The sequence below is a fragment of the Homalodisca vitripennis genome, chromosome 1 (assembly GCF_021130785.1).
Source record: "Homalodisca vitripennis isolate AUS2020 chromosome 1, UT_GWSS_2.1, whole genome shotgun sequence".
Classification (NCBI taxonomy): domain Eukaryota; kingdom Metazoa; phylum Arthropoda; class Insecta; order Hemiptera; family Cicadellidae; genus Homalodisca; species Homalodisca vitripennis.
Window position 1 is genome coordinate 48,758,928 of NC_060207.1, and position 26,843 is coordinate 48,785,770.

General features: G+C 35.1%; 1 protein-coding gene and 1 long non-coding RNA gene across 3 annotated transcripts; both read left to right on the top strand.

Moving 5' to 3' along the window:
- The first annotated feature begins 1,727 nt into the window (after positions 1-1,727).
- Positions 1,728-2,066, top strand: LOC124360623. Its single transcript, XM_046814436.1, has one exon. The coding sequence runs from the start codon at positions 1,728-1,730 to the stop codon at positions 2,064-2,066; it is 339 nt and encodes a 112-aa protein (XP_046670392.1).
- A 10,628-nt stretch (positions 2,067-12,694) lies between these two features.
- Positions 12,695-23,627, top strand: LOC124361060. 2 transcript variants are annotated; one of them, XR_006922296.1, is made up of 4 exons: positions 12,695-12,857; positions 16,472-17,267; positions 20,204-20,346; positions 22,887-23,627. It is a non-coding gene; the product is annotated as an uncharacterized LOC124361060 (long non-coding RNA). The 2 variants fall into 2 exon arrangements; XR_006922295.1 differs by having other exon boundaries at positions 16,469-17,267; positions 22,887-23,626.
- The last annotated feature ends 3,216 nt before the right edge of the window (positions 23,628-26,843 follow it).

The window sequence follows — 26,843 nt, forward strand, 5'->3', positions numbered from 1 at the left end:
ATGGTTGCAACAGGCAGTTGCGTCCGGCAACTTGGTTTTGGATGTCTCTGCTTGTTCATCATGCACAACTACCATCGAAGACGATTAAGCAGATGGTGGTGCAGATGCGGAGGTTGAATCCATGGACACAGACCCTGAAGCATGTGAACTGGATTTCAACCTCAAGCTCCCTTTCAAATTGCATAAGCAATGGGTGACGGAGCAAAAGAAAGCTGATGGCCCCTGGCTTCCGGATAGTGAATGGTGAAGGCAAAAGGGCAAGATGTCAGCCAACGAAAGAAAAAGCTGATGAAGCAAAGGGAGTTAACACCGGGGGAATTGTAGGTGCTGACTCTACCCCAAATGGGAAGAGAGGGCACTCGGGCGGTTCTTCGGCGGAAAAGCCCTGCCGATGAGGCGCCCGACAGAACCTGCAAAGCAGATTAAGCGAACAGGCAATCAAAACAATCTTTCAGCGGAGGAGGTAGTGGGAGACACATTTAGGAAAGTTCTGAGTGGACACAATCTTGCTTTGGTCCCTGAGAACTTTCCTGAAAGGCGCATCTCGGAGGAGGAAGCCTTGGAGCTGCGAAGACGCATACCTTGACGAGGTACTCTTAGCGGAGGGTGTGTGCCTGCAGTTTAAAAGATGCTCTCCTGAAAGGAGAGCTCTTGCCATGCTGTGTGGCAATGACGAGACCAGAAATTGGCGGCGGGGTGTGGCTCCGGGGCTGGGGGTTAGTGGCCCTGGGGGGATAGGTGTGGTCTCTGGGGACTATGAAGAACTCATAAGATCTATCAAGGTATTCCTCAGGGTCGATGGTCCTATGGCCGGGAAGGACTCTGCGACCATTCTTGGGGCCATTGGTAGGAAGAATGCTGGGATCTCCGTGTTTGACTGGAAAGTTGTTGGAGATGTCCATACGAGAGGTTCCAGAACTATGGTGATTCTGATTGATGAGCATTCTTCAGCTATACTCTTAAAGGGAGGAACTGGAGGGTATTCATTGGCATAGAGCAGGTCCAGCTGAGGACGCGGGGCGGGGCGGCTGATCATGGGAGTCAAGGTCCTTCAGGTCAATCTGCAGCACAATAAAGCTGCTTCAGCTGTGTTCTGCAGACGCTTTCTGTCGGAAGATTTCCATATGGCCCTGATACAGGAACCTTGGATTTGTAAGGATAAAATGTCAGGGCTTTCTATGACAGAGGTCAAAAGTTTTATTGCCCGGGTTAATAATGCCAGAGCTTGTATTGTTTTAAGGAACAAGGTGAACAGCATTCCTGTTCTGTAGTTTTGTTACAGGGATCTTGCCACAGCCATGCTGATGGGGGCTGGGACTGGACGAACCCTGCTGATTGCATCATCATACCTCCTGTATGGTGATGTGGATTCTACGCCCTCCAAAGAGATGGCTGCCTTGGTGGATCAGACACTCGCACAACGAGGCGTGGGGCAGCACCAACACTAACAGCAGGGTTAATTCGCTTCTGGAATATATAATGTCCCGTAGTCTAGTGATTGCAAATGTGGGAAATGTACCTACGTTTCGCACGAGGACGCGTAGGGAGATGATAGATGTGACCATGATGACGGATGGTATGGTTAATCAGACACGTGGCTGGCATGTGTCTGACGAATATAGTTCTAAAAGTTATGATAGGAACACACTTTCTGGACTGTATTGTTCAGAAGGATTGAGTAGGTGATTAACTCTTTTAGTCCCTATAAAGCTCGTGGGGGAGACGGGATGAGACCGGTTTGCATGCTGCGGGGGCAGGACATTCTCCTTCCCCAGCTGTGCAGACTGTTCCCAGCCTCCGTGACCCTCAAGTACATTCCACTGTCCTGGAGAGTGTCCACAGTAGTGTTTATACCGAAGCAGGGGAGGGTTAGCTTGGATCGACCCAAGTCTTTCAGGCCGATATTTCTGTCCTCGTTTCTTCCCAAAACTATGGAGAAGATGGTTGCTAGGTTTGTTTATGAGGGATCTCTTTTGGAGCAACCTCTACATCCAAATCAGCATGCCTTCACTACAGGAAGGTCTTGGTATGCAGGATTGAGAAGACGCTGGCAGGAAAAGAGGTAGCAATAGGTGTCTTTTTGGACATCGAAGGAGCGTTTAACAATACGGGCACTCAGGCGATTATCAATGCGGTCTTCAAACGTGGTATTGATGGTCAAATATGTAACTAGATAAGGGCCTTGCTCACAGACAGGGTGGTTGTTATCACCCGTATGGGAGTAAGTGTCAGTGCAAGGACTATGAGGGGCTGTCCACAGGGCAGCGTCCTTACTCCTCTCCTGTGGAACCTAGTTGAGGACGACCTTCTAATTTCTTTGAACAGTAGCGGTGTTTTTGGACAGGGGTACGCAGATGATATTGTGATTTTTGTGAGTGGCAAGTTCAACACAACAGTCACGGAACTGACCAATGATGCTCTAAACATAGTGGGTGATGGGGTGGGCCTTACTATCAACCCCACCAAGGCTGCTGTGTTTGCCTTTACCTGGAGGCGACAAATGGAGGGTCCATTTCTACCCAGATGTTCTTCCATTAAGTTGAAGTCCGAGGTCAACTACCTGGGCGTGATCCTAGATAGGTTTATAAACTGGGGACCTCATTTAGAAAGGGTCATCGCAAGCAGGAAATGGTCTTTAATTCAGTACAGACGCGTGATAGGTGGGTCTTAGGGACTTAAGCTGAGGCTTTTGTACTGGCTGCTGTTTTCAGCAAGCGGGACTGTTACTTATAAGGTTAAGCTTTATCCTCATCCGTAGACTAATGGTTATAGTCTCGGCTCTCTAACCGAGAGATCACGGGTTCAAATCCCGGGGAGGACCAATCATGTACTTGGTATTTTAGTAAAAAACCAGTGCACTTCGAAGCCGGCATAGCTGACGCAGAGGCTTAAATGAGATTTAAAAAAGGTTAAGCGAAATGAGTCCACAATTTTGAGAAATTTCAATTAATGTAATACTTCAAAATCAAGATCTGCATATATTTCATTGTTTACTCTTTGGCATGTATTAAAGAATCAACGAAGTGTACATTTTACCTTAATATAGGATGTGACCATATTGTATTTTGTAAAGAACAAAAATGTCAAAAATGGATTCGTAGTACATTTTTGATTGATTATCGAAATCATGAATCAAAACAATCGACAATCGAATAGAATATATAATACCGATGAAATACAATATCGTCTGCTAGAGCAAAGACAACCATAACCTCCCTCTCCTCCCACAAATCCTGTCTTCATATTCGATGAGCGAAACAGAGATAAAACAAAACCAAAACAAAACAACCAGCATTCGGAATCGGAACAGATCTAGATCAACAGAATGGCGTCGTTTTGTAGAAGATAAGTAAAATCAGGTATATACACCAATTTATTATTGACTATATATAACGTAATTACATGAATATGTGACTTTAATTCAAATGCTGTCCATTATTTGTTAAATTCTAGTTGATCACCTGTACTAAAATGTTCTATTAGCGTATCAAAACACTAGTGGCACCTGTTTAAAAAAAAACCTTTGCCCTTTAAAAAAGACGTCTAAATGAAATTGATCTATGAGAGGAGAGTGAGTGATAAGCGTAGGATGCACAGTCAGTGCAATGCATTTGAAGGGTATTCAACTATAATTATAATAAATTATGTTGCATTTATTGTGTTACATCAAGATTAGGTTTGGTAATTAATGGCAATGCTGAATTCTTTAATTCTTAACCTTATCTATCTGTGTATCTATATGCTAGATTTAATATAGGCTAGATTTGTTTTCTCATTGGTAGTATTGATTGTGAAAGTGTGATATAGGCCATCTAAAAATGTGTGTAGTGTAATTAAGATTAGTGTTGTTAAGTCCATCTATATCATAAGCACTAATAAATCCATGAAAGTATAAGCCTTTGGCTATGTGACTAAATTATAGTAGGTTACAAAGGAATTTATGGTCAGAAACAGGATAGAAGAAACAATAAATATTTGATTTGGCCTACACCTTATACTAGCCTGTATGTTGATTTAAAACAAATGGGAAATGCATTAAAACAAATAGAAAAAATAATTTTTAGTGAAGAAAGCACTAAAAAGTAATAAAACATTGAAAAGAGACTGGGGTAGGGTACGATAAGCGGACCCGGTTATTTATATCGAAGAATGTAATCATCGATACCTAATATACGCATCTCAAATCCTAGACTATCAACCGATATAAAAGTATATAGTCCTCAATAGCAATCATATGTTGTAAATTAAAATATGAATTTAATATTTACAGTGATCGAACAAATTATTATAACCAAAGTTAGGAAAACTGAAGACGACCATATTTGCTCCTCTCACAGTTACAGTTGTTTCCTTCCCACAATTTCATATAATGGGGTTTTCAGTATGAGTTCAACATGTTGAAGCCACGAAACACATGTCTTATCTTTCAAAGCAACTTCGTGTAGTTTTCTAAAATTTACTGCCATTTTTTAATAATCAAAAATGTTACTTAACTTATCTAAAATTGAAATATTACTTTACTGTATTATTTGAAAGTTTTTACAGCTGTTGATATAGATTATTTAAGTTAATTGTTCAAAATAATGAATCAGTATCGATTGATTATATCGATGGTTATGATTAAGTAATATCTAATATCGGTTGTAAATTTCGATATAAAAAACCGGGTCCGCTTATCGTACCCTCCAGAGACTGGCTGACAGTATAATACCTTTGGCCATCAGGGTGGCCACACATGGCTACTTTATAATAAGCAGCCACCAACACTAGGTGGCTAAGTCAACTAAGTCAAACATCCCTCGACATAGTACCCAAATCCAAGGTCAGATTACATAACACTTGTTAAGGTTACTTTTAACTTTTTAATAGCCTAATAACAAATAGTATGTAGATAAGGACTTGTAGAATCCAATAATTTTATTGTATAGTCAAATCCGAATTAACTTGTTTATAAATTTATTAGAACAACAGTCTATGTTACATTGTACATGGGAGTGCCGATGGCCGAGTGGTCTAAGACATTGGTCTTTGAGTCTGAGTTAGAGATAGCGCAGGTTCGAATCCTGTCTGTGACCGTTGCACTTTTTATCAGTACCATTGACCTTACTGTATCAACTCTCCCCCTTATACCATATACTCAAATACCATATACTTGGTTTAACTTTGTTTCAATTACTTTGGAACAGTAATGTCGAACTGAAATATGTTAGAGACTTTTAAGATTGTATTCCAGAGAAGCTAAATTTTTACATGTCTGAAATATATGTATTTTAGATTATAGAAAATAATACAACTATGTTTATACTATTTTTGAGCAGCATAGTACTTACAATTACGTAACAGGGTAAAACATGTCTGGCAGCATTTCAATCGTTCTAATTGATGATTCGATATTATCAATAACTCAGGTGTTGGATGCTTATTGTTACAGAGTGTCCCACGAGTAACCTGACAAACTTCTCAGGTGGTTTCCTCTCATCAAAATAATGGCAAAAGTTCATAAAAACATATGTCCGGAAATACTTTGTTGGCGAGCTTTGGCTAGCGAAAGACTTTGTCCGATTTTCTAGGAAAGGACGGAAATAAAGCGAAACTGATGTTTTTATGTTGTAAAGATAGTTATTAAATTAATTGCATTTTATGTAAAATGAATTGAAAATTAAATAAAATACGTCCCAGACCTGTTAGACCACCCATTTCTAAGATATCAAACAAAATATGGACTATTTGGTCTTGAAAAACATGCTTTGTTTGAATTTGAAGTACATTGACTTCATTAAATGTGTAATAAACATGCAAACTTTTTAGCCAAAACTTTTAGAGAATTTAATTTTGAAGAGAATAATATAAAATATGTTAATAATAAACAAACACAAAGTTAAAAGAATTGATGCTTAATTAAAACAACACATACGAAAAATAAGAGAGAAAATGCAATTTCTGTTTATTAAATAAACGTTCTTCGTAAAAACAAAACATTGCTGATTTCTGCTAATCTTTTATTTCTATTTCCATACCTTATAAATGGTGTTTAAAATGATTTCCTTGATAATTTATGCACAATGGTGTCTAGTGTGTTTACCAAAACCACGAGTAGCTTTTCTGATAGCATCTTGGTTGTTCATAAGTAGTTCACAAGAGTTTAAAAAATTTGGTTCAACAATTCTTCTTTGGAATTAACTGGTTCTGTGTATATAAGTTGCTTTAAACGACCCCAAAGATAGTAATCTAAGGATTTAAATCACCTTTATAGATTACAGTATTAAAATAATGCATAATATTCAATTACAAATTAATATAAGAAGTAATAATGATAAAAACATGAATATTATCCACTTTAATTCAATTTGTTAACTAAATAAAGCTTTAAGCAAATGCCAGCATAATGACCAGTTATGAAAAAAACGTTATAAAAAAAGTTATAAAAGTTATGCATTCAAGATCGGTCAATATCGCAAAAAAAGACATTTGATGAAAGTTTTGTTTCCACCAAAAAGTTTTTTTTAATTCGGTATGCTTAAAGTATTAAGCACCATAATATGCTTAATATTGTGCTTAAAGGATTAAGTACCATTAATCCTTACAGTGCTAATATTATGCTATTTTTCTGTAAACAAATTTACAGACTACCACTAAATTATACTGATGTTATACTTATCATGAAAATAATTGAAAACTTTGCATAATGTCATTTGGTTATTGGCTGGAATTGAAACCATGGGAATTTTGTGTTCTAGGATGAACCATTTTTGTTATAAAGTATGAAAACTACATATGACAAAAATGTCAGATTAGCATGTGGTGGAAATGGAGTCAAACACGGCTAATATGAAGAAGAATCCTGCATGCAACCGTAGCAAACCACCTCCAGTTCGCAGCTCTTACCTGGGAGGAAAGTTGAGAAATCATCTAACAGTTGATAGGCCTGGATTTCATCCACCCCCTGGTATTGAAAACACCAATAGGTATGTTTACTTATTGTTTTGAGATTTTATAAACTTTGTTGTGCTAATACCACAGATTACCCTAGCAAATATTTATCTTTAATGGGAACAAAGCTTTTACAGTCATTAATGCCAATCATTACAAGTCATATTTCATTTCTGACTTAGTCAGAAGAAGGGTAGATTCCACGCAGGTTTGACATCTTGAAATATCAAATTAGATATTTGTTATTAGTTTAGAAAAGATTAATTTATACAACACTGGTGTTCCATAAAGGTTGTTTATTAACACTACTTTTGACACTCTAAAATATTTTGAAACTATATCATCTTGAAACAAAGTCAAATATCTTTATAAAAATATTAAAGTAGACCGTAGTGTTTACTTATTTACCGGATTTAAAGAAAGTTTTGACTTTAAGAGGATTTTGTGGCTTAATCGTTTGAAAATATGAAAAAAGTGACTGGACCTTATTTGTAAGAAATTAAAAACTGTTCAACGATTTTGCTATTGGATTTTAGTTACAACCTCTGATTTGCCTGGTGGACAGCTTGGAAGAAAACATTGCATCTGTCAGCCATTGTGAATTTTTTTGAGTAATTTAAATGAATAAATTACCCTAGTGGTTAATGAATAAATTAGCTTTCAGGCGTTTTCTAGTGGTTACACAGACAAAGCTACAATTTTGCCAAATTTCAAATTTCTAGTAGGGCTTGACTTTGTATACCCTAAGTAAGTATCACAGGGGGTGTAAAGATCAGGTGTTTGATTACCTGAAGAATACTTAACCAAATACCAACCATTTATAAGATATAGTGCCGGTACTTAGCTAACGCTCAGCCATTACCGGTGCATAGATATTTCCCATCATCGTACTTTGTCTTGACTACGTGAAAATGGAATTACATGTCTAATTTCATGTTTACAACACAAACTTCATACAAAGGCAGTATTTGTATATAGTTAAGATGAGTTCATTAGCCAGACTTCCTCAGTCTTTCTTGATTTCAATTAATCAATGACATAACTTCTCATTGGTGAATTGATATCCGAACTTCACATCATTAGGATATTTAGTGAGGACAATTGTCTGCATCAAGTTTTGAGGAGTCAGGTGAAAGAAAATGCTCTTGCAATAAAGTTTCAGTTCGTTACTGGCTGACCATTTTGAAATATGGCTTCCATTATTACTTCTATTTGTACATCTGTATAGTTTATAGCATTGTTCATGTAGCCGTCCCAATAGTTATCAGCTGTGATGTTTCTGTTTGTTCCTTGCATTGGGTTACTAAGACTGGTTATACATTGTGTTGGCCAGGCAGTTTTATCTTTTCCTAAGCAGTCAGACCTGCACCATTGCAATGTTTTTCCTAAAGATATGTACTCATTGTAGAAGTATTATGTTGTGCTGTCAGTTAAGACACATGATTTTATACTGTACATTTGTTTTTTTTTGCATGAAAATATGATAGCCCTCTTCCTCAAAACGGGACTAACATTTCAATTCACTTTTACAACAAATTTTAAGAGTTTGAAATAGTTAAGAATCAAGAAGCTTATTGCCATAAAAAATACAAAGGTACAATATACACTGTCAGAAACATAACAGTAAGACTATCAAGACCATAAGAAGACTATATCACAGTTAAAATTATTTTCTTTTAAATTTACTTCCAGCAGCATGTCGCTAAGATCAGGGTAGTACATATGTGCATCATTTAAGTTTATGCCACATCCATGACTGGTACTTGGTTGTGAGGGTCCATTTATAAATACAATTAATGAAAAAAAACAAATATTTGACTTTGCACAACACAAGAATTAGCCATAAAATAAAATATATTTAGTTTTATATGTAGTATTACTTTAGGATTTTATGCAACTACTGATCTGTGTGACCAAGAACAGCATATACGTTAAACTGAATCATATAGTATGTCAGCATGTTTATAAAAAACTAATAGCTGCTCCCCCCCCCCACCCCCCCCCCCCCCCACCCCCCCCCCCCCCCACCCCCCCCCCCCCCCACCCCCCCCCCCCCCCACCCCCCCCCCCCCCCACCCCCCCCAAAAAAATGTTGTTACAAACGGTATTTTTTAAATTAAAGTTTGAATCAGCCTGTGTGAAACAATCCTTTTGGATATACCGAAACATATAGTATTATCGTAATGTCATATTTAGCAAACAAAATATTCTATCTAGAACTACAACACATAACAAAACAAGCAATAATGAAAAGTCCTCTTTGCGTTTGAGGTTTATTTGAAAAAAATTAAAGAAGTACTTCTTTTCTTTTCTAGTTTATCAAAAGTACACATATAACCCTTCAACAATTCATTACTTTTGAATGGCACTTTAAAATATCTTTAGTAAGACAATAATATTGTATTTGTTCTAGATTTTATAAGTGAAAATCAATCAAATTAATTTATCAATGGTTTTTTAATAAAAGTAAAGTAATCAATTAACATTAATATTTAACACTTCAATAATTTAAACAATGAACAACTGTAAAATCATAAATAAGCTGTTATAAATTTGGAATTAATTAAACTAACTTATATTATAGTCAGAATCCTAATCCTAATAAATATTATAAATGCGAAAGCGCCCTCTGTTTGTTTGTTTTGCTTTCTCGATATAAAGACTATTTAATTAATTGTACACTGAAATTTTACATGGATAATTTAAGGTTCCCTGGAATGTATATTGGTCTACTGTTTATTTTCAAAAACCCCTTCGGCTACGCCTCCACTGGTTTGTAAAGCAAGCAAAAATCCTGTCTGGTCTCCAAAGATGTGTAATACGAGTATGAATTGAAAGATCATATTGAGAAACAAATGATAATAAGTAATGGTGTGATATTTGGAACCAAGAACTATATTATGTGATTTATATTGAATGTTGTTTTTTAGTTTTTGAAGTTACAAAATATAGAATATATATATATATATTGAACGCTAAGAGATGAGTTGAAGATACGATGATTATATTGTTACAATTCATCTACTTGTTATGTTTATTTATAATTTCATATGGGAGCTACTCATTTTCATTACGTTATTATCAATGTAATTCTCCTTACTTTTAGGTTCTATCATTGGAGGGCTAGTAAAGAATTTGAACTAAAATGTTCTAGAATATTAGTAGGGTTTGGTCTAGCTTTTTACTCCAATGGTTCCATCAAACAGATATATTATTCTGAAATTGGGCTTGACCATGGAATTATTCAAAAAACATTCTAGGATAATATAATGGGGTGTACTAAAATGATTTCAGGGGTTATTTATGGAAATTAAAACAATGTTTAGTATTATCCGGGAACACATTTTTTGAAGTGGTTTTCTTATCGGGGACCTATAAAAGTACATTATTAGAAAGAAAAGACTTTTATTTGACTTACTGTGAAAATTACATTCATTATGACGATCGGTTCTTGTTTTCTGTTTCCTAAAATGAAAAGATGACGCTGATAAGGAGGCCAATCTGTCTTTATCTACTATTTGTTATCAGGCTAAAATAAGTAGGTCAAGATTATGTTATCATAAATATGTAACTAGTAGTACTCTCATAGACTAAAGCAGGGTTAAAATGTACTGGTAGTTTATGTTTGTCACTAACTTCAGGTAAATGAGAAGATCTTAATAGTAAAGAAGTTTTTGGTTATCTGGTTATTCTATTTATTATCTTTTGCACACAAAACAAAGGTGATTCTTTAAAAAAAACATGTACGAGTAATGTGCGAAAATAAAAATTTTTTCGACATACGCATTTGAAGTTTATGAGACAATATTACAGTAAAATTGGCTTTAAGCCAAAAATCATTAGACAAGTAACACATACATTAGAACCTGTGTATAACGAAAACTTTACATTTATTCAGAACACAATGGATAGTAGAATGTGTGTATAGGTGGAACAATAACGACTCTTCTCACATGACAAAATAAAACACGGGTACTATAAAACGTGTTTAAAATCGATACAAACGTATTCGGATTTCTATTGTAATGGGCCTACACACTTTCAATAAATATTAATTACTATAATCCAAAATATCGTTTTATTGAAGGCATACAAGATTGAATTCAACACAGAAGAAGCGAAATGAGTTGGCTATAGCCAACTATAAATTATAAAATGTAATTTTTTGGGTTGAATGAAAAACACACGCAATTAAATTAGCGTGAAGCAAAATACTAAAAAATGTTGTTACAAAACGTATTTTTTAAATTAAAGTTTGAATCAGCCTGTGTGAACAATCCTTTTGGATATACCGAAACATTAGTTTATCGTAGCATATTAGCAACAAAATATTCTATCTAAACTACAACACACATAACAAAACAAGCAATAATGAAAAATCCTCTTGCGTTTGAGGTTTTTTGAAAAATTAAAGAAGTACTTCTTTTCTAGTTTATCAAAAGTACACATATACCCTTCACAATTCATTACTTTGAATGGCACTTTAAATATTTTAGTAAGACAATATATTGTATTTGTTCTAGATTTTATAAGTGAAAATCTAATTAATTTATCAATGGTTTTTTATAAAAGTAAAGTAATAATTAACATTAAATATTTAACACTTAAATAATTTAAACATGAACAACTGTAAAATCATAAATAGCTGTATAAATTTGAATTAATAAATAACTTATATTATAGCAGAATCCTAATCCTAATAATATTATAAATGCGAAAGCGCCTTTGTTTGTTTGTTTGTTTTGCTTTCTCGTATAAACTATTTAATTAATTGCACTGAAATTTTACATGGATAATTTAAGGTCCCTGGAATGTATATTGGTCTACTGTTATTTCAAAAACCCCTTCGGCTACGCCTCACTGGACGTTTGTAAAAGCAGCAAAATCCTGTCTGGTCTCCAAAGATGTGTAATACGAGTATGAATTGAAAGATCATATTGAGAACAAATGATATAAGTAATGGTGTGATATTTGGAACCAAGAACTATATTATGTATTATATTGATGTTGTTTTTTAGTTTTGAGTTACAATATATATATATATATATATATATATATATATATATATATATATATATATATATATATATATATTGTGTGTGTGTGTTCCATGCAACATAGAAAACACTACTGTTTTGAGTCCAACTTCATTGCAAAATTATAAATAGGTCTATTTATATTGTTTCAGGGGGCAAAATAGCAAACTTTAATTTTGAGTTGTAAATATAATTAATTTTAACTAGAAGTGTAAACCCTGAAATATGAACAGTCCCAATTGGATCCATGATGTTGTATTTGTAAATAATTTTTTACAAATTTTAATTACAATTAGGTTCCTAATTGTATTTTTAAATATCATAGGAACCTATCGTATTACAACACAAGTGCTTGAAATAAGAAAGGTATAAATTTTGACTGAAATTCCTCTACATTTATCTAAAATAGATTGTGTTATTAAAATAGTAGGAGCTATTCAAATAAATATTCGTGATGTTGCAGAAAGTCTGGGTGAAGCCGTGGGCATGTGCTAGTGTATTTATATAAAAGGTATACAACATCTTAGATAGTTTATTAACAGGATGGCGTTGCTTAATTAGAAACGTGAACGATGGCTAGCGCTCCTTTCGGTATTGTACCCAATTAGCACCTAGAGCCGAAGAAGAAGACCGTGGTACCGGTCACCATTTATATGATCTGAGTTCATTTGGTCTGAAGAAGATTCCTTCTTCTTTCATTTGTTTGTTAGCCAGTATAACCTAAAACCAGTCTTGGGCCAAAAGCCATTTCGTATTTTGTGTCTCGGATGTCGGATGCTGGAAATTGGTTGGTTTACTGCAGTTGAGCCTTTGGTTAGTTGTTTATGTTTTAATAATACTGGCATAATTTGGCGTTTGGATTTAGTGGGCGATTCGATTCAAATTACTCAGGTAAATACTAATGTGTGGATATTGTTACAACTAATCACGTTGTATACAAAAAGTAAAACATCAATTTAAGAACCGTTGAAATACTAATACTGTACTGAGAGATGACTGAAAAGTTACCATAAAGCCAACACTGTAACTGGTTGAATCCAATATCCAAGTGTCAAATGTCTTACTGACGTGAGAATATTTTCGCGGGAGTAAATTAAATTTTTTGTTTTTCATTGTTGAGTCTAGTTGTAGTATCAATTTAATTTTATAAGTTTATTTTATTAGATTATTGACTTCGAATATGGTCCAATGTCCAGAATGTTTGGTCAAGATTTTTGTACATTTTTCATAAGCTTGACTGTAGCCTATTTAATTTACATTTTTATAAAATTATGGTGTCTCATATATAGACTGAATTTACAGAGAGAGAAGTTTGTTTTGTAATATTGAATATCTAGGCTAATTAGAGACTATTTTTGGAGTAAACATTGCTAATTAAGTTTTTAAGACTATTTTGCATCAAAAATGTTAAACTACTGCATACGAAAACCCTTTTCCCTAGACATTAATGCTCAGATTTATATTCTAAGGATTTGTACAACAAATAAACAGACTGAGAAAAAAAATACTGCTGATGACTGATTTATCATATTTCAATTAAACTAGGGACTGCAGTATAGAGGTCACCAAAACATCAGAATCAAAATTTGCCAATCAGTTAGAACTACCTAACTGATCAATAGTGACCTTGATTTGTCAGTTACGTAACAATATTTTTAAAAGTTAATTCAAACAAGGGTATCAATTTACAAAATCGTGACCATGGAAAAGGTATGTTCATTTTTTTTTCCTGAAAACTACAAGTTTTCCTGAAAACAATAGTGAAGAAAAAATTCGTCGGCAACGAAAATCAAAGGAGTTACGATTTTTTGAAATCCTCTGAAAACTCTGTTTTTGACAGTACCTCTTGGCAATTTTACTGAAATGATGACGTTTAATCCTGTCAACGATGCCTGCCCGCTGCGCACTGCTTGCTCTTTTAGAAAAAAAAATTAACTCGAGCTTGCAAAAGTTGAATCCCAGATCACGTGATGCCCCTGATCCTTAACCCTCCAAGTGTTGTTCGACAAAATTTTGTCGGTTATTTTCCATCCTTAACGCAATAATGCCCGAAAGGCATCAATATAATACAATAATATACTTTCCCCCCAGTTTTATATGCACCTGTGATAATAACACTTGGCTATAAATGCCCAAACCCATGAAAAAAAAAGTCCATTTTTCATGGTCCACGGTATTGTAAATAAATACCCAAACAAGTTATAATGTCATTTGTCATTCTAGAAAAGGTCTAAGGTAAAACAGCAATATGCATTATTTATAGCAATACATATTTTTTTTACTTTGTTGATTAATGGTGCTGATCTATTTTAGCATTTTTTTTATAAAGCTGTAAAACTGGCAAAATAATTAGAATCAATACACTACTTTGTTACATTAACCAAATGCACATAAGTTAAAATATATTTTAAATTCATAATTAAATTATATTTTCACTATTTAATGTAGCCTATATAATAATATAACTAACTGCTGATATTTTGATTAATTATTGTTCATAAGATGATCGGGAAGACTGATAATATGATGTTTTGGTGGCCTCTTATACTGGAGCCAAACTAAATACATAGCAATACATATGCTATTTTGTATTGATATCAGTAAACATTTAAAATTATAAGTATATTTTTTATCGATCATTCTTTTTTTATAAAAGATAATTTCCATATTTAGACAATGAAAAACAATCAAAAATTATTAGGCCTGAAGTGAAAAATATTTCTTTTATTAATTCTCCTAAAACAATACTCCCAAAAACTAGAATCTAGTTAATTACACATGGTGTTCTACATGTTTTGGTTTCCCATATCACTGGAATTTCCCCGCAGATTACTGGATTTTGAGGGTAAAAATATAGCTCTGGGGAATTTCCACAGCAAAGTAAAAAAATCCCTTTTTAAAATGTTTGATAAAAATATGTGATATAATGGAATCATATTATGAGAATGAAAATTACTTATGTTTACAACTATTATTACTTCATATAATAAGTAGTAATATTTATTATCAAAGCTAAACTTACTTTTTTCTTTACAAGGTACTTTGGTATTATCTGGATGCCACTATTTTTGGAAGAGTTTTTTTTTTACCAGGGACTAAAAAACTACATAATTAGAAAGAAAAGACTTAATTAATTTGACTTACTGTGAAACTTACGTCATTATGGCAGTTGGTTCTTGTTTTTATACCTCCCAAAAGGAAGCAATGTTGGTGAGAAGGGAGGGTTTATATTAGGTTATCATAAATTATTTATTAGGTTATTAGTAGTACCAAAGTTAAAGATAACCTTTATGAGCGCTCACTTGATCTTCTGAGCTTGAATTTGGGGTACTATCTTGAGGGGTATTTTTCTTTTCCGTCTGGAAGTGCAGGAAGGCGGCACTGATGGCCAGGGGCATTTCTTTTTGGTACTTTTCCGAGGTCAGATTATGGGCCAGATCGTCCCAACATGATCTGACATTGGAAAAGGTTGACAATTTGGGACTTGGCCTCAGGGCAATACCAAAGTACCTAGAGCATATTTGAAATGTTTGTCAAATTTCACCTTAATATATCAGGAAGTTGGAAAAAGAAAAATATTGTTCTCTTAGGGGTTGCAACCTCATTTCAGCCAGTATGGATGATTAATTTTCATGAAATCTTTTGTTTGACTGTTGAGAGCGTAAGGCACATATAGTTCAAATTTAATTTAATAATTCTTAAAAAAAAGATAGTTCTTCAAGGGGTTAGGATTCTGTTTCAACTCTTATGGGCAGTTGATTTGCTTGGAAACTTCTTTTTTTCTGTAGAGAGTATGAGCCTTGATTATGAATGCTCAAAACGATTCATAATCAAGGGAATGAGGCGCATGTATATAATATTTTTTCATTGTAGATTATCAGGAAGTTGAAGAACAAAAATATACTTCTTCAAGGGGTTGTAACCATTTTCAACCCTTATAGATGGTTGATGTTCTTGAAAAATCCTTTCTTTTTTGTCAAAATCATGAGGCATATAATAATGTGTCAAATGTTATTGTTGTAGGGCCTTTGAAAGTTGCATAACTAAAATACAGTTATTGTAGAGTTCATCTCTGTTTCAATCTGTATGGGTGGTTGATCTTCATGAAAATGATTTGTTTTGTTTTTCTGTTTAAGTCATAAGGCATGATATCAAATTTTTAATTTAATTTTATAGACCATTGGGAAGTTTTTAAAACTGCAGGATTCATTCAAAAATGTCTAGCAATAATTATATTTTTAATGTGGAAATGAATCACAAACATGGTATTTTAACATATTAAAATTATTATTGAATTACAAATATTGCATTAAAATTCAATAACATATTAAAATATAACTTTGCTCTATTGGTGTTTTCATATTATTATCTGAAGATTGTGCCTTAATGCGCTGGTCAAAATGAATGGACTTTTTCATTTGTATTAGTTTATGTCTTACTCAGCCCCCGGCTATATTTAAAAATGTTTGAGTTACAATTAATCACAGTTTTTCTGTTTCCAGCAGGTAAATTATGAAGCTTATTGTGAAGAGTGAACAAGATGAAGAATATGAAATTGTCATTCATCCAGATGACACATTCAATGATGTACAAAATCGACTCTTTGAAAATAGAAGAGTTTTTGCTGACTTGGAAAAAACTGGCAATGCCAAACAAGCCATTCAGTTTGTCAGAAAATGTAATGAACTATTTTGGATGTTTACAAAAATCTAATCCAGATAGTTTGGTGAAAACTCAATATACTCATGATTTAATTGAACATTTCATCCCAGATCGTTGTGACAGTTTTAGAAACACTGAAGAAAATGTTTTGGGTGATAATTTTACCAAGCAAGAAGCTAGAGGACATTTGTGGGGTGAATTAGAATTACGAAATTATGAGGTAGATTATAAGGATAGTGTTGTCGAAAATAATTTTCCTGGTGTCGATGAAGCAGCCTTCAAATCTCAAGATTTAAAAGAACGTAAAATAAAGTACAAACACTTACAAGGAAGGCGAAGAAAAAGTCAGATCTAAAGATGAGGAATACAAAGCAGACAACCAAATTTCTGAGGAAAATCAGTTAAAAATAGAAGTTTTGCAACATAAAACAAGTCAAAGTTCTGATGAACTAGAAGAGGTTTTTAGAACTGAAGATTTAGAAGATAAGACAAAACACACAATTTCTCAAGAAGACAAAGAAAATGAAGCACTTATAATTGAAAATTTAAAAAATAAAGCAGAACCTCAAATTTCTGAGGATGGAGAAGAAGGAATATTTGTGAGTGATCAGATCAATTTAGACAATATATTTTTCCCAGGTGAGCATAGTGTTTGTTTAATATTTTCATAAAATGGTTTACCTTGAAGGAATCAGTATTATAAGACTCATAGAAATTAACAATAATATTGTCAATATCAAATCTTTTTGGTGACTAAATCCTAATCATCTAAGTATAAGTTTTGTTTACAAATATCCTCTCTCACTATTCAAGGATAGTATCCTTGAATAGTGTATCCATGTAGGATCTATAAAGAATCCTACCAACATTTTTCACTGGCAGCCATTAACTGATTGGTGTGGAGGCACCTCCATGTATAAAAAATAGATAAAATAAATAATTCTATGTGCAGTAAAATATTTGACTGATGTAAAAGAGATTGATTGAGTCTCTCTTATTCAAAGTCATGAATTATCAGTATCATTTTAATTTAAGTAAAAAAAAAACCATTTTTCTCTCAGGGTGGTCTAAACCATTTATAACGGGATGCTCTAAAGTATGGAGAAATATTTTAGGATATTATTCAATAGGTAAAAATAAACAGTAAATGTTTTAAAACTATAAGGTCTATTCTTTCTTTAGCATCTGTGTTTATAATGTAAAGTATCATAACTCAGAAATGGTGTAAGTTACGTCATTGTGATATTACATGGATGTTACTTTCTACAGAGAGAAAAAATCTATCGTTAGAGTTGTTATGTCATATTTCTTTGTAGGTTTGTAATATATATATATATATATATTGCACCTACTAAAAACCCTACCACCCAAGGCATCACTCCTTGGGACTGCTTTCTATATTACTTCAAGAGGATGCGGACGTAAGTTTATATAGGCCTCCTGCAGTATCAGTCTATGGTTGGGCTACTCAGAGGCCATATTACTTTTCTTATGATTTCTTGGTTTTCAGCACCCCATCTAGATATGCAGAGAAACTGTTTCAAGCCTGTCTACCAGTTACCATTTCATGAACAATGGTGTCCGGTAAGAGTTACCCCATAGTAATCTCAAGTTCTCTTCTTTTCTTTTCCCACAGTTTGCAAAAGAAGGTGTGGTTGGTGACATTGTGCTCAGCATTCCCATAGGGATAGTCAAGCTTCAAACCATTTTGAACATGTTCGCTTGAAAGTTGTCATGGACAATAAGAAACTTGGTTATGTAAAAATTGGCACTGTATTTCCGCTCCACCCATTCTCTCAGGTCTCCTATCAGCCTGGGTGTCCAATATCTTCTGCTCTCTAGCAGCCATTGTTCCTGTCAATTTTTTTATGTTGCATACTTGGGCATAGGTATGTGTCACCACTCTGTTTTCCTTGTACACCTGTTTTTTTTAAAGCAAGGAGGTCATTGGAAGCCTCCACTACCACAAGGATGACTGGTTTGGAAATAGTTCAGTAAGTACATCCGATACATAGTGTCCTGTTTCTTTTTACTGCTGCCATCTTGTGTCTGTAGTGGTCTTGACGTAGAGTGCCTTCTCATATCTCCCAACCATATAGGATCACTAAGTTCGTAACCGACATGAGCAGCCACCAATTACTTGTCCCAGATTGCCCAATATTTTTCATCAGTCAACTCAAAGAAGTGGTAACAGCCGCCATTTGTTTGCCACGCCAGGTATCTGATTTCACAATGTGAACTTATTATCAAGTTTTACGCCAAGATACTTCACAATGTACTTTGTCTCGATGATTTCCCGATCTACCTGGACCTGGATGATGGTGTTGATCCTCCATCTGCGCGTCCCATCAGCAAAAGTGTAGGTCAACTGCCTATAGCTAATGTAGTTGTTTGCAATCCTCAAGAATGTGGAGGTCATCCCACAGGGCGGTCAGCATTCAGCACATTTAGCTTGAATCCTTTTCGCACATGAGGCCGACGAGACATCCAGTGCGCATGGTGGTTTCCACACTAAATCACCTCAAAGGCATCTAAAGTCTGCACCAGCCATCTGCCCAAAAACTGTGTTGACAGTTGGATAGCACTGGTTATCTTGATTGCTTTGACAAACTTTGGTTACAATAGCTGCTCAAGGAGCTTCCCTGCTGTGTCATGCATACAGAGAGGTCAGTAAAACCGACAGGGTTTCAGGATCTCCCCTTACCTTTACTTATGAGGCTAGGGGTTGGACCGTCTATCGAGTGTTATAAATGCCTTCTTGCAAACAGCACTTCTGCCGGACACCATAGGGACTAGACGCCTTACATCACCTCATATGTCCAATGGTCCAGTTCCACCTCAATTAAGATGGGACAGAGCAGCCACTATGTTGTCCATAAGAGAGGAAGTCACGATCAGGCCCGCCTAACTGAATGAAGCACCTGCACAATGCAACTACGTAACTCTTCCTCAAGGGTTGATGTTCATGAACGAAACTCATTCCACTTATTACACTTGCTCTTTGTGATTGCTTGCTTCAAAGCCCGCCTCGCTGTAAGGATCTCCTTCACAGTGGCTTCAGGAACTATTTGCCATCTCCACCGGCTGGTTGTAATCAGAGTGAAGTACCTGCTGCGGAACTGTCTACTAGTCAGTACGCTGCAAGTATTACCTCTCTTTTTTGGTATCTGGGCATCCCAGTACCTCATGATAAGCTCTATTGTCGATTTTATAGTGTCGCCGCCATTCCTCGTCTCTTACAGAGCAACGTCCTTTCCTCTCACAATAATCGGCGTCAATGTCTTCACTGAGTCTGACGAGTTCCTTGATATTGTGGGAGTTGTCCAGTTTGTATCCTCTGATTCCTTATCACGAGAAGGTGATATACTGGAGATCAGATCTATTAAGGTTCTCCATCACACTCCAGGACATAATTATTTGGTAGAAACTAATTTTGGCAAATCATAAATAAAGATTAGAGCTATTCGATATTTGTAAAATAATAATATACCTACAATTTCCTTCATAAAGCATGTTTGTTGACAGTTCACAGAAGAATTTAGGTTAGTACATTTATTTCAGAGTTTTTGTTGCAGACGATCTACTCTCAGAGCCAATGCCACTGTGCAGGCTCTGTGCCCAGGAAATTTGTAATGATGAATTGGCTTATATTCACGATGTTGCCTCTAGTGACGGAACTACCTTAGCTGACAAGATAAATGCCTGTCTACCGATTACTGTAAGTTTTTATGTCCACTGTTGGAATATTGCTGTATATAATCATATTAGTAATATTGATACTCAATCACACAAAATCTACAGGTCTGATTTGGACAAAATTAGGCACATACATTAGGTATAAAAATAAAATAGGCATTTATATTTCGAAATATTGCCTACAATAATCCTAAAAGCAATTTAAAGAAATTGTATCTACTCTAAAGATACAAAATATTTTTGACGCTTGAATCACAGAATGCAGTGTCCTAGTATTTTGTATTTGCATGAATAAGTATGAGCTGAAGCAATTAGTAGTGATAAGTAGTATTATTTTATTTTTATTATAGATGGTAGACAAATACAAACCAATTAGTTTATTCTGGCCATTCTAGAGATACACACTTAATAAAAAAAAAAATTGTGAATATGTACATGTAGTGTACTCGAAATATTTTCCTTTGACATTGTGGATTGGAATATTTACAATAGCAGAAGGAATAAAAACAGAGGGACCACGCAGTAACATAATTCAACAAACTATTTGCCCTGTGGCTAAAATTTGAGGAAACCAGTAGGTGTAATGAGCCTTGACCATAACACATAGAATCACAAAATAATACACTACAGTAGACACTAAAATCCAATTTTTTAAGAGAAAATCGTTAGAGGAGACATCGCATCCGTTTTTGACTGATGAGGGATATGATATTGAGCTGGTATATAAATATTGAAATAATTCCAGAGTGAACCAAGATTATATAGCGAAACTGGGATTGGGAAACAAGTACATAAACTGTACTGTAACTGTCAGGTTTAGAGATATTTATATCTTTTTTAAAAACCAAGGGTACAGACAAAAGCAGTGAACTGGGTGGTAGGCATACTTTTCTTTTTGGGGAATGAGACTAATCATAAATATTATTAATAAATCGGGCCAGTTTCTAAAATTTTTGCTTTTTGTGTCTGCCCGTGCAGGTTTGTTCACAAATTATCTCAAAATACCATTTCTGTACAGTGAAGAGATTTAGTACCAATGTATGTCTATTGAAAATAAGGCACAGTCAGAAGGATTTTTCACTCTACCTCTTATACTTATAGTAAAAGTGCCGGAAGTTGATGTATTTTGACTGTAATAGGCTTCTCAATCCAACGTATGTATATATATATATATATATATATATGTGTACTTGTAAATTTTTGTCCTAGAGAATATATTGACACAACAATCACTGTTATTAGAGTGAGAATAACTAATCATTGGTTTGATATTGGTTACCAAAATAATAAGAGACCATCTCCACATGGGATTCAACATAACCAAAATTGCTTCAACCTAAAAAGATTTATAATTGAGGAGGTGGTGTTCAAAAAGAGTTTAATCACAGGCCTAACAATTTTCAGTATAAGCAAATAACTGTTTCTCTCATCTGTGAAGTAAAAACTCAATAAAATAATTGTATTAAGTTTTCTTTTGACTTAATAATTAAGATTTCCAATGCATAAGTGCTAAAACATGAGTAATAATTTAGATTTACCTCTAATATTGTTGGAATAAGTTGGTTTTGTTTGACTTGCTAGGATTAAACCTTTTTTGATTGAACTGGAAATGGATTAAACCTTTTTTGCATGGCAATAAAGATTTTGTGATCAAACTAACTCAACTTTTAATGTTTTTACTGTTAGACCTTTTTTCCATTTTGAAATTTTATTTTATTATACTTCAAAATAACCAATGTGTATTTTTTCAGAAAACCCCTCCTTGAGATCTGAGCATTTTATATGACAGTTTTTCTGGGTAAAATAATACCAGACAACGTAATTATTTTGTTTAATATTTATTATACAAAACATTGGGAAAAACACATACCATAAAAGAATGACATTGAATAACTCAAAAGTATTATTTTCTTTCACTTCCGTTCATGAGTCTTTCAGTTTAAATGTCTAAACCACAATCTTCTTCGAGGCAATCACACACACCCTCTGAATCATCATCTTGCACATGTTCATGCTCTTCATTGTTGGAAAGTAACATGGATTTGTACCACTCCAATCTCTCATCAGTTTGCCATTCTTCTCCGAATATTATCTCCAGTAATTTTATGACATCCTTCTTCTTGGCAGCAGAAATGTTGTGTTCTAAGGGGAGTCTACGCAACTCGAAACCGTTTACATCGGTCAATGTTCCATCCCTTTTTTCTGTATGTTTTTCCAAGTCTCAGCTTCTGATTCAAAGTTGTTAAATAAGTTAAATAAAAACACAATATTTCTATTGTATATTAAAGTGTACATAAACACCAATGATCAATTTTTAAATATTTTATATTTGTTATAAATTATCAAATTTTAAGACATTTATAAGTAATGCTCCCATAAACTGATTTATATCTTTGTGGTCAATATGGATTAGCAATTATTAGAGCAAATTATCAACAAAGATCAATGATTGTCTCATTTAAAAAAGTATATTTATTGTTCTTTAATTACTGTAAAGTTAAATATTTTGTCTTAATCTATGCTTATAAAAGTACATAAAATAGGAATGAAATGTTTTGCTAGGTGAGCCTGAAAGACAAACTGCCCAAGCAAGTTTGTTCAGAGTGTCTAATTCGGCCTGGACTATAGCTACACGTTCTCGCAGAGTGTCATTTTAGCAGAGGAAGCACTTCACACCTTACAACTAAGGTAATAACCTGTCGCTTTATACTAAAACCCATAGCTTGTATTATTTTTGGACAGTGGTACATCAATACTGACATATCATTCACATGGGAAAGTAACTAAGCAGGTAACCTACGCTTGGAAATCTTTGCCCTTGGAATATCTGCAGGGAAATCTAAAATCTAAGAATACAGTCAATAATATCACTGTACATCCGAGAAGTGGTGATAGTAAAGAATTGCTCTCCGACACCACGATTTTGCACAGCTATACCACCAGGAATAAATCCCAGTACACAACCTTCTTTTACGCCACCTTTCATTATATGAAAAGAAGCCATCCTATATCGGCTCAAAATTGTCAAACCATTTACCAGTTGAAATAAGAAATCTCTGAGGGAAGATGCTCAAGAGGAAAGCTAGACAATTGGTTATCATAGAAACCTTTCTACTCACTGTTAGAGTATCTATATCATGAAGACAACTAAAATGATTATAACACTAACTCATATAAATATTTTTATGCATTTATGACACTATCACAACTTTTGATGCTTTGTGAATAAAGAATAGTGTGGTTTAAAATTTATTGAATGCATATTTAAGACTATATTATATGAGAGATACATCCATTGTCAAATTGTAAAATAAATATGTTTGTATTATATGTATGAATGAACCAGTGACATTATTCCAACATTTTGTTCTAAAACAATTTTAACATGTAAACAAGTTATATTTTTAATTGTAAAGAATAGAAAGAAATTATTAAACTGCAATTTTACTTGTATTGTGCTTTCCAAATAGTACGTGAACGTATTGGTTTCTAATGTTATATGAGTCTCCAATTATTATAGCATGCAATGACATATAACATATCCCAACATTGTGATTAAACATTACTTTTTTCTGCTGGGCAATGAGTTTTCCTCATATTATTTTCTGTTTAGTTATTATATTTCCTTTATAGAAATATAGTTTGCCATATTATATTATTATAACAAATATATACTACATCTTTTAACCCGGTGAAAACATGAATCTTTTATAAATATTTTCTTTACAGTTTGTCAGTTACATCAATGAAGTTATGTTATTGAACCAAAATAATCATGATCATTAATTAACTTTTCAAGATTGAGGAGCATTTTGGATCCAGGATATTATGTTTAAAATTACTATATAGGTTAAATTAGCTAGCTTAAGTTTGTTGAAAATTTCATAAATATTCCTTTTAAAGATCTTATGATTTAAAATAGGCAAGTTAAACTATATATAACCAGGACATCTCTAATTGTTTTAGAATTAACATGCATGTTTTTTTTTGTTTTTTTTTTTTTTTTTTTTAACAGCAGGGCCAGGTTTTCCTACCATTGCTCTGGTAGCTTGCCTCTCAGCTCATTCCGGCTTAGTTGTGACACCCCTCTCCCAGGTTTAAGCTGTATCAAATACCCATGGCCTTTCACCAAAATAACCATGAGAATCTTTCTGAAAGCAATGCCCTTCCTGTTTCCAACCCCTTCTTCCTGCACTCCATGCGATAACCAAGAACACACCTAGGAGATCTTGCAGCCACGTTTGCCATCTGTTAATGCCGGAACATTACAAAAATATAGACCGTGCATTGGCTGTTTCAGTCAGCACCTCGGCCAACATTTCCTGTCACAGACCCCGGCACAGTGTTCTCCTGAACTGGAACTACCTATTCTGCTTCAGGTTGACTTCGGAAAGTATCCAATGGACCTGTAATAAATAACCAGTCACCTTTTCTGAGTCTCCGTTCCTACCTCATTCTAAAGGGCAATCTGCTGCAATGGTTCCTTGATGGTCCCTTGAGCATCCACAGACTTTTGGCCTGTACTATTTCCCCTCAGTGTTATTCTCCTCCAATGTTCTGTTAGGGTGTTTGCTTAGCCATCCACTTGGTAATATGATCTACTGGTTGACTCTAACGTATATATGAGACCCACATTACCCCACACGTTTGCGTGTCAGGAACCCGGTTAAGAAGACGGATTAGGCTCCCAAGTGTAGCGCAAGACCGTCCTGCCCTTCATTTCCTGTGATTCCTCCTATGTCCAGAGCACCCCAAGTTTAGAATAACTATTAATATGGTCTTTCGCCTAGCAAATTTTCAAGACCTTAATAGGCATTTCCCAGACTGCCCTTCGGTAAATATACCAGTCATGGTTTGGTGCCCATAGGCTGCTGCCAGAGCAGCCCTGTGGTTTCCTGTCCGAGTTAATGTAGATGTTTTTTGCCTTTGTAGACCTCCTTTTCCACAATTAACTCTTGCACTATTCTGCAGTAGGGCTGTTCAAACTTCAAGCACCTGAAAAGGACAGTTGCCAGTTTGACCCCTACGGCTCAAAGCTTAAGTATAACCACTCGGTCTGGCTCCCCACGACCCCTGACCCCAAAAAAAAATTGCCAAATAAAACAAAAAAACACCCCCAGCTTTACCCTTCAGAGTCTTTGACCCCGTCCGTGTACCCAGGTTAGAGCCTTCTTCATTGTCTAGGTCAGGCTCACCTCTTTTGACCATTCCTTCCTGCTCAACCAATGTTGAGCTTGAAATGGTTTTTCCCAGTCCGTAAACCTTTGCCATTCTGTTCCAGGACATCATTTCTAGAATATCTCAGTTTTGATGAAATGTCCAACGATCTTTGCCGCAGTGCTTACTAGCATGGTGATAATTGCCATGTTCCCATTGTTGCACATTCAGTCTGTAGAGCAGCCATTTTCCTAGAGCCTCTCTCCTATCTATGACGAATTATGTCCTAGGGGGTGGGAGGTTTTAAGCAACTACGTTCCATAGCAGCGCGTTGGTTGTTCCTCTCCATCGGGTTGCCCCCCAAAAACCAACCCGTTGTCCCCAAGCATGCCGCAAACCGCTGTACCTTTGCACATGGTTTTCTTTGCGGCAGTCACCTGTTGGACTTTTGGCCACTCATACCACTGGAGCCATACACCATCAATTGGCCTAATGACTCTGGTGAGTGTACAGCCAGTGTGACATGGTCGGGGTCTTAAGCGCCCCCCATGTGCATCCTACTGCACGTCCTCACCATCATCAATGGTAGTTCTGAAGATCGTCCCTGATTATGTATTCCATATGACACATTCCAGGCTGAGTTTTTATCATCCAGTTTGACCACCTAGAATATTTTGAAACTCCCCTGATCTTAACTGTATCCTGGCCCCCACATAGAGACTGGCTTGTGTCGATTTCCAGTTTCCCTTCTTCTTGTAAATGCGTCATCATGGACGGTCATCTCGAAGGATTTACTACAAGTCCTTCTTCGTCACAGAACTTCCACCACTCGCTCCACAAATGGCCAGTGCTCCTCTGCAATCATTTCACAGACACGTTTACCATATGCTTACCAATCCCTTTATGAGTATATACAACATCATCTGCAGAGCCTTGAGCATACATACCCTGTTCATTCAGAGTTCCAGAGTAAGAGTCATCCACCAACTATTTTCCACAGGCTTGGTGTTAATACACCTGCCTTGTGGTACATCCCTCGCTGCGTTTTTGACCATCCTTCTTGTGATTACCGCCACAGAGATGGCTGTGCTCTTCATGCCTCTTAAAGGCATGTTACATTATCCAACCTAAACAACAAAATGTTTCCTCCGTACCCCTGGATGTAAGCTTTAGACACTATAGAGGTGAGTAACTCAGTATTATCAAAAAAGCTCCTTCTATGTCCCAGGAAACACTGCCTAAAAGCTATTTCCTTTTGTTCACTAGCTTGCTCAATCGCTTGCCAAACCAGACAGTGTATAGGGCTGCTTTCACAAGATTTACCTTTCTGATAGGCATGTTGGATTTCGGATGTAAGGGACG